Below are 13,092 nucleotides of genomic sequence, written 5' to 3'. Positions count from 1 at the left end.
GGACATTAATGGTGTGGAGATTGCTCCAGTTATCCTGAGACCCCGAGCTTATCCTCTGCTGCTGAGTAGTGTGCAGCTTCCGTTGTTATGAAGCCATTCAAAAGCTACTTGGACCAAAGGCAGGAACTTTTAACTGCCACCTCAGTAGTTGCAGAATGGTAGTGCTATGTGCATTTGGAAGGGAGATGGCACTGTTTGTGGAATAGGTTGTAAGCAGCAGTAGAAAGTGTTCCAAAGATTATAGAAGCATGTTGTATTTTGCACAATATTTGTCAGAGCAAGGGAGAAGCCTTAGCAATGGGTGAGAGGTTTAGGTACAGAGACTTGCTCAGAGGTTTGAGCAGTCAGCAAGGCATCCAATACAAAATGCAAACAGCCAGGGCAATATCATTGGGGATACCTATTGCTCTTATTTTGAGTCTCATGCCTGAAATTGTGCCACTGTATATCCAGCTATTTATTTGTGTTTATATGGGAGTGGTGGTTTGGAAGTGTTTTGTACAAATCAGTGTTGTTTATGGGCAGTGGAAGTGCAATGTTGAGGCAATTCCTATTTTATCTTATGTCTTTGCCTACACGTGCTTGTAAAACCTTATAGATAAGAGCAAAGTTCATTATTTTCTGTGTAAAACGAACTAACTAAATGATTTAGTCCCGTTGACTTAGTTCCCATGTAGACAAGCCCTTACTAGCTATTTAAGGCCTGGTCTACACTAGGAGCTTATATCGAATTTAGCGCCGTTACATCGAATTAACCCTGCACCCGTCCACACCAGGAAGCTACTTAGTTCGAAATAGAGCTCTTTTAAATTCGACTTCTGTAATCCTCGAAAACGAGAGGAGTAGCGCTAAATTCGAAATGGCAATATCGAATTAGGCTAGGTGTGGATGGAAATCGACGGTAATAGCTCCGGGAGCTATCCCACAGTGCACCACTCTGTTGACGCTCTGGACAGCACTTCGAGCTCGGATGCTCTGACCAGCCACACAGGAAAAGCCCCGGGAAAATTTGAATTCCTTTTCCTGTCTGGCCAGTTTGAATCTCATTTTCTGTTTGGACAGCGTGGAGAGCTCAGCAGCACTGGCAACGATGCAGAGCTCTCCAGCAGAGTTGGCCGTGCAATCTAATAGAAAGAGGGCCCCAGCATGGACTGATCGGGAAGTCTTGGATCTCATCGCTGTGTGGGGCGATGAGTCCGTGCTTTCCGAGCTGCGCTCCAAAAGAAGGAATGCAAAGATCTACGAGAAGATCTCTAAAGCCATGGCAGAGAGAGGATACAGCCGGGATGCAACGCAGTGCCGCGTGAAAATCAAGGAGCTGAGACAAGGCTACCAAAAAACCAAAGAGGCAAACCGACGCTCCGGATCCCAGCCCCACACATCACGTTTCTACAAGGCACTGCATTCCATCCTAGGTGCGGCCGCCACCACTACCCCACCACTGACCGTGGACTCCGAGGATGGGATATTGTCCACGGCCGGTTCCTCCTCTGAACTGTTAGGTGACGGGGAAGATGAGGAAGGAGATGAGGAGGACGAGGCAGTCGACAGCGCTTGCACCGCTGATTTCCCCGACAGCCAGGAGCTCTTCATCACCCTTACCGAGATCCCCTACCAACCGTCCACAGCCGGTACCCCGGACACCGAATCAGGGGAAGGATCAAGCAGTGAGTGCTTTAAACATCTAAACATTTCATTTTAACATAACTGTAATATTTATATTGTTAAGAATGGGCTTTTCAGTCACTCCTTTAAACATAGAAACTTTTATTTATAACAAAACAGGAATATTAACTATATTAGTAATTTGTTGTTCATGATTTGGTTGGCTTAGTGAACTATTTACTCCTAACTATGTATAGAAAATCAAGTACTGTCCGTATATTCATGATTAGTCCACCACAGGACGCTCCACTCTGTAGTCCCTTATGCTGAACTTAAATGAAAAGGCAGTCAATATGCCCGGGAATGGACAGACAGTCCTCCTGGGATAGCTCGGCATAGCTCTCCTGGAGGTACCGCTCCAGCATGCGCATGAGGTTCCACGGCAGGGCGATCTTGTTCGGTCCCCCGTGGTAACACACGTTCCCACGCCATGAGTCCATCAGGTAGTCGGGGATCAGTGCGCGGCACAGCATGGCGGCATACGGCCCAGGCCTCTGCATGGTCTCACGCAGCATCCTTCCCCTCTCGGTCTCCGAGATCCTCATGAGTGTAATGTCACACATGACGCCCTGCTTTAAATTAGGGAGGGGAATGTTAGTATTGGGACTGCTTTACAGCCACGCGGGGGAGGCGGCAGAGGGGCAGCATACAGGGATCTTTCCCGGGGACAGCCGCGAGGTGGTGGGACAGGGGCAGAGCTCATGCTTCCCTGATTGCTGCCAGCAGAGAGTGGCCTTGCATTCAGTGCGAAAGGAGCCCAGTGCTACTATTACATTTTTAAGCTGCCACAAGTCTACGGCTTACCATGTTTTCCTGCAGCAGAAGTAGAGGTGTCCTGCAACGCTTCTCTGATCGCAACTGCAGGACCCCAGACACATAAGGCGAGGGCCGAAAATTCGACCTTGTCCTGAGTGCGCATGTGAAAGGTCCAGTGCATGGTGTTGTTCACAGAGAAAGACTATGCTCTTTGTTAGCAACTTCATTTATCTGTCTCAGGAATTTACTCCCTTTTTCCCATTCCCACAGACACATCTGCGACTGTCTCCCAACCCAGCCTGGCATCACACTCCCAGAGGCTAGCGCAGATTAGAAGAAGGAAGAGAAAAACGCGGGAAGACATGTTTTATGAACTTATGGAGTGCTCACGAGAGCAGGCAGCCCAGACGACACAGTGGAGAGAGAACTTGTCACAAATGCACAGAGCAGTCATGGAACGGGAGGAGAGGTGGCGCCAGGAGGACCAGCAGGCTACTCAAACCCTGCTTGGACTAATGAGGGAGCAAACGGAGACGCTCCGGCGCCTAGTGGATGTTCTGCAAGACCGGAGGCAGGAGGACAGAGCACTGCTGCTGTCTATCTCTAACCGCCCTCCCCCGCCACCAAGTCCCACACCCCCCTCACCAAAAGTACAAAGAAGGAGGGGCGGCAAGGGCCGTTAAAACTGTCAGTCGGCCACTGCACACTGCTGCAGCAATGGAAGGCTCTCGTTCCAAAGTTTGAAAAGTCCTTTCCTACCCATCTCACACTAGCCCATGTTCAAGTTTCCTCCCCCCCCCCCTTTTCATGTGCGGTTCATAATAAAACATCTGTTTCTGTTAAGTACTGTTTCCGAGAGTGTCTTTTGGAGGGGATTCTGTCTGAAGGGGGGGAAGGGGTTTGTTACTTGGACAGGACAGTCACCTGTAGCAGGCTACAGAGGCGGGGGCAGGTCCAGCATCAGGACACATACACAGCACAGTCACCAGTTACCCTGGTCAGTCTGGGAGGCGGTTTTCTTGTTCTGGGGTGCGAGGGGGTTGATCTGTGACTTTGTGTCGGGGGAGGGCAGTTAGAGATCCTATGCCGCGGTCCTTATCCTGGATCACAGAGCCACGCAGCAGGGGATCTGTTACCCTCCGCCCCCTGCCAGAAAGTCACTTGGCCGACACATACATCCAGTCCCGCCCAGGACTGCTGGCAGGCTGCGTTGAAACAACCAATCCAGCACTGCGGAGCCTGTCATTCCCGGACTTTAGAAGCATCATTTGCATCAAAACACTAAGCCCGCCCCCCGCCACAGTCTGCGTCCCCGGTTTAAAACATTCCCGCGAAAACAGTAAAAAAGAGAACCTTGTTCATTAACAGAACAGAACAGATTTTATTTGTTGGGAAGGTGGGGAAGGGGGTATGTAACTTGGAAGGATAGTCAACAGTAACTGGGTAAAGAAACGGGGGCAGGTTCAGCATCTGTGTCCACAAAGTAAAAAGTCACTGGAGACCCTGTTCAGTCAGGAACCTGGCTTTCAAAGCCTCCCTGATGCACAGCGCGTCCCGCTGTGATCTTCTAATCGCCCTGCTGTCTGGCTGGACGTAATCAGAAGCCAGGCTATTTGCCTCAACCTCCCACCCCGACATATAGGTCTCCCCCTTGCTCTCACACAAATTGTGGAGCACACAGCAAGCAGCTATCACAATCGGGATATTGGTCTCGCTGAGATCACAGCGAGTGAGTAGGCTTCTCCATCTCCCCTTGAGACGGCCAAAAGCACACTCCACCACCATTCTGCACTTGCTGAGCCGGTAGTTGAATAGTTCTTTCCCTGAGTCCAGTGCGCCAGTGTAGGGCTTCATGAGCCAGGGCATTAGCGGGTATGCAGGGTCCCCGAGGATGACTGTAGGCATCTCCACATCCCCAACAGTTACTTTGTGGTCCGGGAAGTAAAGACCTTCCTGCAGCCGTCTACACAGACCAGAGTTCCTGAACACCCTAGCGTCATGAACCTTGCCAGGCCATCCAACGTAGATATTGGTAAAACGTCCCCGATGGTCCACCAGTGCTTGCAGCACCATGGAAAAGTAGCCCTTCAGGTTGATGTACTGGCTGGCCTGGTGGTCCGGTGCCAGGATAGGGATGTGAGTCCCATCTATAGCCCCACCGCAGTTTGGGAATCCCATCTCGGCAAAGCCATCTCTGATGAGCTCCACGTTTCCCAGGGTCACTACCTTAGATAGCAGTAGCTTGACGATTGCCCTGGCTACTTGCATAACAGCAACCCCCACGGTAGACTTGCCCACGCCAAACTGGTTAGCGACGGACCGGTAGCTGTCTGGTGTTGCGAGCTTCCAGAGGGCTATGGCCACTCGCTTCTGGACAGTCAGGGCTGCCCGCATCCTGGTGTCCTTTCGCTTCAGGGCAGGGGACAGCAACTCACACAGTTCGAGGAAAGTCCCCTTCCGCATGCGAAAGTTGCGCAGCCACTGGGATTCATCCCAGACCTGCAGCACTATGCGGTCCCACCATTCCGTGCTGGTTTCACGGGCCCAGAATCGCCGTTCAACAGTATCAACAAGACCCAGTGACAGCGAGATGTCCTGAGCGCTGGGTCTCATGTTCTCAGAGAGGTCGGAGCTAGTGTCCGACTTCATGCCGTCACGGTAGTGCCGTAGCCTCCTCTCATGATTGATCTGCAGCTGCCTCTGGTACAGGTGGAGGAGAAGCTGCAAGGCGTTGAGAACTGCCACAACTGCAGTGATGGTCGCAGCGGGATCCATGCTCGCACTGCTGTGGCGTCCACGCTGTCAGTAATCAGAAAAGCGCGCAAACTGATTTCCCGCCGGCGCTTTCAGGGAGGGAGGGAGGGAGGGCGTGAGTGACGGACGGATGACGACAGGCGCCCAAAAGCACCCTCGACACATTTTTTTACCCAGAAGGCATTTGGGGCTCGACCCAGAATTCCAATGGGCAGGGGGGACTGCGGGAACTGTGGGATAGCTGCCCACAGTGCACCGCTTCCAATGTCGACGCTTGCCCCGTTAGTGTGGACTCACAAAGTCTCACAAAGTCGAATTACTGTCCTTAGTGTGGACACACACGTTCGACTTAGTAATATCGATTCCACATAGTTGAATTAACTAAAATCGAAGTACTCTCGTAGTGTAGACAAGGTCTAAGAATAGTTAGTTACCTTACAGGCTTTTGCTCATGTGACATTATTGTCACATTTTGATCAATCAGGCCTTGCTTTCCATTATTTTATATAGAAAGTAGCCTGTTTATACTAGTTTAAAGATAATTAAAAGAGTCTGTAGTCTACTTCTGCAGTCTTAAAAAAATAGTTATGTAACCAGCAACCAAACACATGTCACTGAGGCTAGGAAGACCTGATGCAAAGTGACTCCTAAATCTACACTTTTTCCAATGCTATGTTTAAATTGCACAGCTAACAATACAAGGTTTCAGTTCTAATACCACACACAGTTAATACTGATAAGAAATAAGTCTGTACAAATATTGTCCATGCCTTTGTACATACACATTTATACATACAGGACCCTGCTTTTACACAGTTACTACAAAATTACAATTTGAAAGGCTGTTAATTATCTCTCTATAAAGTGCTTATCTGTGCTAAATTTCTTCTTTCCTCATGAACACACAAGAAAGTCCAGGAGGCTAAAAGTGAGGAAATCTTTCCATACTTCCAGCTTGCAAAGTACAAAGAAAAATAATCTCTGCACCCAGAAGTTCCATCACCTGATGGTCTTTTCCGAGTACTCAGACCTCAACACCATGTAATAGTTATGAATAGGAAAAGCATTCAGGACCCTGACATGCAAACACGTGAAAGGCTGACGCTGCTGAATTTCTCATATTTACAAACTATTGGACAAATCCTGAAGTCCTCACTTAAAATGGAAAATGTTATCTAACTAAGGAATTTAGAATTTGACCTTTAATGATATTATTTCATCATAATTGCATTATTTGTGCTACAGAAAATCAAATTTTCACTGGTTTCTTTAATACAAAAAACAATTCATACTTACCCTCTCCAATGTAATTTCTTCAAATTCATATTCGATTTCTGTTCCATTGACCTAAGAAAGCATGTAACAGAAAATCCATTAGCAGTGCATTGAAGGTAATTAGGCAATAAACCCCATATTTTACTCTTGAATGTATACACTTATGTCCCATTACTTTGCGGGAATACAGCTTTTCAAAATAAAAGGTCTGGTCCTGCAAGTCTTCCACACTCAAACACTTGATTTGCCTCCCTTTCAAGTCACTGGGAAAACTCCCATTGACTTGAATCGTGCAGGATTAAGGCCTGAAAGCCCAGTTGAAATCAATGGTAGTTCTGTACATGGCAGACCTGAAAGACAGGTTGCTGAGATACATCATTTGAGTTTACTTATTAAGAGTCTACTTTGTGGACTTGACACAAATATTTAAATAATTTCCAAGCTGTACAATTCCATGGGAAAGCATCTCTAGAAGTTCTTGCCACAAATGGCAGAAGGGCTATTAATTATTCACTGCCTTACAAGCTCAAATACACTATGCAACAATATTGACTGCCAGATGAGAAATTCATTGTTCTTATTGGAAAAATAATTCACTGATAAACACACTGAAATACAGCATCTTGTTTACAACAATAACCTAGGGCAAAAACATGGCAGAAGATCTTTACAATGGACATACGAATTACAAAAAACATTAACATGCCAATTCATTTCCTCAATTTAATTTGAATCTGAAAACAAATTAAATTGTACAAAATGCAAAAGTACTAAGAATGAGATGTGCCAGGCAAGAAATTATTCAATAAAATGCATGTTACTAGTTGAAGTAGTAGACTAGGACATGGATTTTCTCTGCAGCCTTGTGCAAGCCCACTTAATCTCTCTTCCTCATCTGTTAAATGGAGATAATACCCTGAAGAGGCGTCCTCTGGGTGTGCAGATTAATCAAGGTTAGTTAAATGTCTTGTAAATATAAAGTGTAAAGAAGTATAATAAATAATCTCTTGAAAGAACTGTTACTAAAATTGCTTACTTTCTCATTTTTAGCATATAATTATAAAATAAATCGATTGTAATATAAATATTTGACTTACATTTCAGTGTATAGTATACGGAAGTCATTGTCTGTATGAAATTTTAGTTTGTACTGACTTCAGTAGTTTTTATGTAGCCTGTTATAAAACTAGGCAAATATCTAGATGAGTTGATGTCCCCCCGGAAGACCTCTGCGTAACCCTCTTTGAGAACCACAGTTCTAATGTATGTAGGTATTTCTAATGTGAACATCGCTATCAGGTTTACAGGTCTGCCAAACAAAACCTTATGCATTACTATAAAATATTTCACTTGGTTTAATTTACTTTCATTAAAAGAATGCATATTGGCCTCAGAATTGTACAATAATCTCAGGTATTGTACATATTTTTTAATGATGTAGATATGTTTTCACCTGTGATCCAAGCTTTGGTAAATCCTGAATGCAATAATATAGATTTACAACCCCAGAACCCTCCCCCACCTAGCCCCCCAAAAACATGACACTAACCAAACAAAAAATCCAAATCAAAACAAAAAGGTCAAAAACACAAGTCAAACAAAATATAGCACTGAAGAATAAAATGCTTCAGTCATACAGTGTGTTGCTTTTTCTTATACTGTTACCTATAATACTTATTACATGACCTGATTTACTAATCACATTAGAAGGTGGAGAAGTATTAGCAGAAACATTCCTATAAGAAATTTTGTTTTCTGTGTTTACGGCGCTTCACTGTGTACCTGGACCAATCGCCCTGCCAGGCTGCACCTGATGAGAGGGGCCAATGCCGAGCTCCTAACATGGAGTCTGTCCTTTCAGGATTATGAGATAGACGTGGTCCACATTAAAGGGGACTGCAAATGTTATAGGTGATGCTTTGTCCCTGAGAGGGGGGCCTGAACTTCCCCAGGTCACTGGCTAAAGTGACCCTGCTCAGTTCGGTCTCAAAAGGGGAAGAGATGTGAAGTGGGGATTTTCCCTTGTTATGTTGTATGTGAGTCTTACTGTTTTGCATGAATGCTGTGTGTGCCTCAGTTTCCCTGTGTATTGCACCAACGTCTAGGTGGTGGGAATAAGCGTGTGTGACTTTTGTGGGGGTTAATCCAGCTGCCTGCATGGATGCTATGGTCGCCCCTTCGTAACCTCAGACCCAGGAGGGGGATGCGACCAGGTGACTCTTGGCCCAGGAAGCGAGACAAAGTCCGGAGGAGGAGCAACGGGCAGGGCAGGGGCCAGGCAGCTGGAAGCAGGTCAGTCTTGGCTGGCTTGGGACTCAGGGGAAGACCAGAGCCCTGGCTCTGGGCTCCCCTCCCCCCAAAATGGACTTGGCTGAAAGTCACTGATTTCTGTGCTAACAACATAAGAACATAAGAACGGCCATACTGGGTCAGACCAAAGGTCCATCAAGCCCAGTATCCTGCCCTTTGACAGTGGCCAATGGCAGGTGCCCCAAAAGGAATGAAATAGACAGGTTATCATAGAATCATAGAATCATAGAATATCAGGGTTGGAAGGGACCTCAAGAGGTCATCTAGTCCAACCCCCTGCTCAAAGCAGGACCAATTCCCAACTAAATCATCCCAGCCAGGGCTTTGTCAAGCCGGGCCTTAAAAACCTCCAAGGAAGGAGACTCCACCACCTCCCTAGGTAACGCATTCCAGTGCTTCACCACCCTCCTAGTGAAATAGTGTTTCCTAATATCCAACCTGGACCTCCCCCACTGCAACTTGAGACCATTGCTCCTTGTTCTGTCATCTGCCACCACTGAGAACAGCCGAGCTCCATCCTCTTTGGAACCTCCCTTCAGGTAGTTGAAGGCTGCTATCAAATCCCCCCTCATTCTTCTCTTCTGGAGACTAAACAATCCCAGTTCCCTCAGCCTCTCCTCATAAGTCATGTGCTCCAGACCCCTAATCATTTTTGTTGCCCTCCGCTGGACTCTTTCCAATTTTTCCACATCCTTCTTGTAGTGTGGGGCCCAAAATTGGACACAGTATTCCAGATGAGGCCTCACCAATGTCGAATAAAGGGGAACGATCACGTTCCTCGATCTGCTGGCAAGTGATCCATGCCCTGTCACCCAATCCCAGTTTCTGGCAAACTGAGGCTAGGGACACCATTCCTGCCCATCCTGGCTAATAGCCATTGATGGACCTATCTTCAAGTTCTGCCCTAAGCTGTGTTCCTGTCAACTAATAAACCTTCTGTTTTACCGGCTGGTAAAACAAAGATGTTGCTTCACTATTATATAGGAAGCATACTGATATTGAAGAATTAATAGCTATTCCTAGGTTTTTGTCCTTTTTGACAAACAGTAATAAAATCAAAGCCATCTGCATGGCTCCGTTTTGATGAATATTTCTTTTATCTTAAATTATTTAGGCAGGCGGGGAAGTCTGATCTATGTCTTCAATTTATCAGTCTTGCTCCATAAGGCTTTTCTTTGCTTCACTGCTTACAATCACTTGTCCTTTGCATTAAAATCTTATTAATGCAGCAAAACGAAGTGGAGGGGGTGGGGAAGAAGGTCTTTAAAAGTAAACAATCCTTTGTACAAAAATGAATGAAAAAAGCACAGACTGAATATCCAACCAGTATTTGCACACAAACAGGATCCTTATTATGACAACCTAAGGGGATTTAATTTTATCATCCACAATCTTAGCAGAAAAAAATAAAATGTCTTCAGTTCATATCTCCTTAAAGCATGATTCTCATAGCTGACATCAAGTTTCATAACAGTGAGGGTCAAGTATATGGCTAATCTCAGTCTAAACTTTTTTGTTTTTATATATATATTACACACACACACACACACATCCTCAAATTAATGTCTTCCCTTTTCCTCCTGACTGTAGATAGAACCCCTATGCAGGAAGCCCCATCTCCTGTGACAATGTCTAACTAGGTCAGCAGCAGCTGCCCGAAGAGGTTGACACAGATAGTCTCCTACAGTACCATCTGTCTGTATCCATCTGCTGTCTCCTGTCTTATACTTGGATTGTAAGCGCTTTGGAGCAGGGACCAACTATTTGTTCTGTGTTTGTACAGCACCTAATACAGTGCGGTCCTTGTCTATGACGAGGGCTGCTAAGTGCTACAGTAATACACGTAATAAATAAGGCTGGATATATTAAGTAAAAGTCACGGGACAGGTCATGGGCAATAAAGAAAAATTCAGGGAAGCCTGTGATCTGTCCTTGACTTTTACTAAAAATATCCATGATAAAATGGGAAGGGTCTGGGCAGCTGAGGGGTGGCTGGGATCCATGGGGGCTCAGAGCTCCAGGGTCCTCCTGTCCCACCACGGTGGCTGGGAAGTGGCTGGTGTCTCCCTACCCCGCCGTGGTGGCCGGGGAGCTGCGGGGGTACCCGTCACCCACAGCAGCTGGGAGCTGTGGGCTAACCCACCTGCCCACTGTGGCTGGGAGCTGCGGGGTACCCACCTGCCCGTGGCAGCTGAGAGCTGTGGGGTACCCCTTCTGCCCATGGCAGCTCGGAGCTTGGGGGATTTCTTCCTAAAATTGTTGCCCCCAAGGATATAACAGGGGGACCCACTGCCTCAGGCGGTGGAGGTACCACACAGCTCCTTGCAGCTGCGGAAGGCGGTGGGACCCTGCAGCTCCCAGCCATGGGGCTGAAGTCACAGAGATTCCATGACTTCCACAACCTCCGTGACATAATCGTAGCCTTAACGATAAACAACAAAGGAAAGAACAGATGTTATATCAAGAGCTGGGTGAAACTCAGCTGGGTGAAATTTCCATTTGCAGGGGTTAGTATGAATCTCTTTTCCAGTCTGAATATACATGAGTTTTCACCATCTGAATTCAGATTTGAGGTTCAGATTACAACAGAAACTCAAAGCAAAATTCACCACCAAGTTCTGCCTGATTTCAGATGGAAGTGAAAGATCCAAAACTATACTTCATGTGGCTTCCCCCTGAGAAAGTCAGTATTTACAGATTTGTTTGAAATTCTTCTGGCTCAGTGAACCTGGCCAGAGTTGTGGTTTGTAACAAAACCTGACACCAGTTATGTATTCTTCTGATTTCATTTCTAAAGGTTTAGCTGTGGTAAATGAAGGAAGTATGATGGCATGTGTGAAACTGGAAATTCAAGGATTTTATTTGGCTTTAGATGGGGTTTGATGTGAGATGACTACTGAGTGCACACATGTGAACTGGCTGTGGTTAGTGTGCACTAGGTTTGTAAGTGTGAAGACTGTTGTGGTCTGTATTGCATGAATTAGGTTAGAAACCAGCTGCTTTCTTTTTATGCACGGTGTGTGTGTGAATATATATATATATATATTTTCATATTCCTAGGGATGTGGTACATGACCATTAATATGGAATTAAAATTTAGAGCTCTATCAAACTATGGCAGAAAACCCTAATGCCAAGTATAGTCTTTTTTTCTAAAGCCTCAAACTTTAGAAAGCCAACATTTGAACAACACACTATATGACCTTCAAATATCACATATTCATAAACATATCTCCAACTTCTGTTTTGCTGCTGAAAATGAATTGCTAAGACTCAAAAAAATAAAATTTAATGGACAAATTCTCTAGGCGGATCTGAATAGAGCAAAACTAGATAAGTCATGGCACATAAAAGGAAAACAAGAACTAGTATATCAGAGTAGCACAGATCAATGACTCTTGGGCAGATAACTTCCAAAATGCACACACCATCATGGAGGTAATTCCAATGAAATGCAAGCACAAGACCATGTGCGCTAATATAGTATGGTAGTGCATGCACATATGTTCAGGGAGTGTCACAGACCCAAAGATTTTGGTCATACATCCATAAAATATTCAATATTATGTATAATTCCAACCCAAGCCCATTATTATTATTATTATCAATTTATATTACAGCAGTGCTGAAAGGCCCCAGTCAGGATTGGGGCCTTCTGATACCGGATTCTGTACAATCACAGAAAGTCCCTGTCCCACAGAGCTTACATTCTAAGAAATGCACCTTAATTTATAAAACAAAGATATCCATACTGTTTATAAAAATAGTAGCATTATCAGACGGTTTCACAAGAGAAAACCCTATACTCTTCATGTGCCTATAGTCTATAAATGTGATTAGCTCACCACTCTATGCATCTGAGGTATAAATTACTGTAACTAATTTTAGGTCCAGCCCTTCTTATGGTTGCTGCACAAGAGAGGAAAGCCAAGTGTCAATGCTAAGTTTCACAGCTTGACAACACTCATATATTTGAAGCCCTAGTTATTATTGGGGGATTTTTCCCAAATGCTTGGCCAGAACATGGTTACTTTTGGTCAAGAGATGTATGGTATAACAACTGCCTGGGAACCGTCACTAGGGTGACCACATGTCCCAATTTTATAGGGACAGTCCCAATATTTGGGACTTTGTCTTATTATATAGGTGCCTATTACCCTCCACCCCCGTCCTGATTTTTCACACTTGCTGTCTGGTCACCCTAACCGTCACTCAAGGGACACTACCAACAGTGCTTTAGAACTGATATAACTTGACATTCTAACAAGCAAACATAGGCCAAAGAAAGCCACCTCTTACTCTGAGGTGAGCATGAAAGGGGGAGGACAAACA

General features: G+C 45.4%; 1 protein-coding gene across 7 annotated transcripts in view; it reads right to left on the bottom strand.

Moving 5' to 3' along the window:
- The window catches only part of DLG2 (discs large MAGUK scaffold protein 2), a 933,774-nt gene that overhangs the window by 514,318 nt on the left and 406,364 nt on the right, over window positions 1-13,092 (bottom strand). For all 7 annotated transcript variants that reach the window (XM_065406536.1, XM_065406561.1, XM_065406510.1 and 4 more), the window contains one exon: window positions 6,472-6,522. In XM_065406536.1, coding sequence (XP_065262608.1) covers window positions 6,472-6,522 — 51 coding nt within the window. The remainder of the gene's footprint in view (window positions 1-6,471; window positions 6,523-13,092) is intronic.

The sequence above is a fragment of the Emys orbicularis genome, chromosome 1 (assembly GCF_028017835.1).
Source record: "Emys orbicularis isolate rEmyOrb1 chromosome 1, rEmyOrb1.hap1, whole genome shotgun sequence".
In the NCBI taxonomy this organism is placed as follows: Eukaryota; Metazoa; Chordata; order Testudines; family Emydidae; genus Emys; species Emys orbicularis.
Note: the sequence above shows the minus strand (reverse complement) of the source record. Positions and strands in the feature narration are given on the sequence as shown.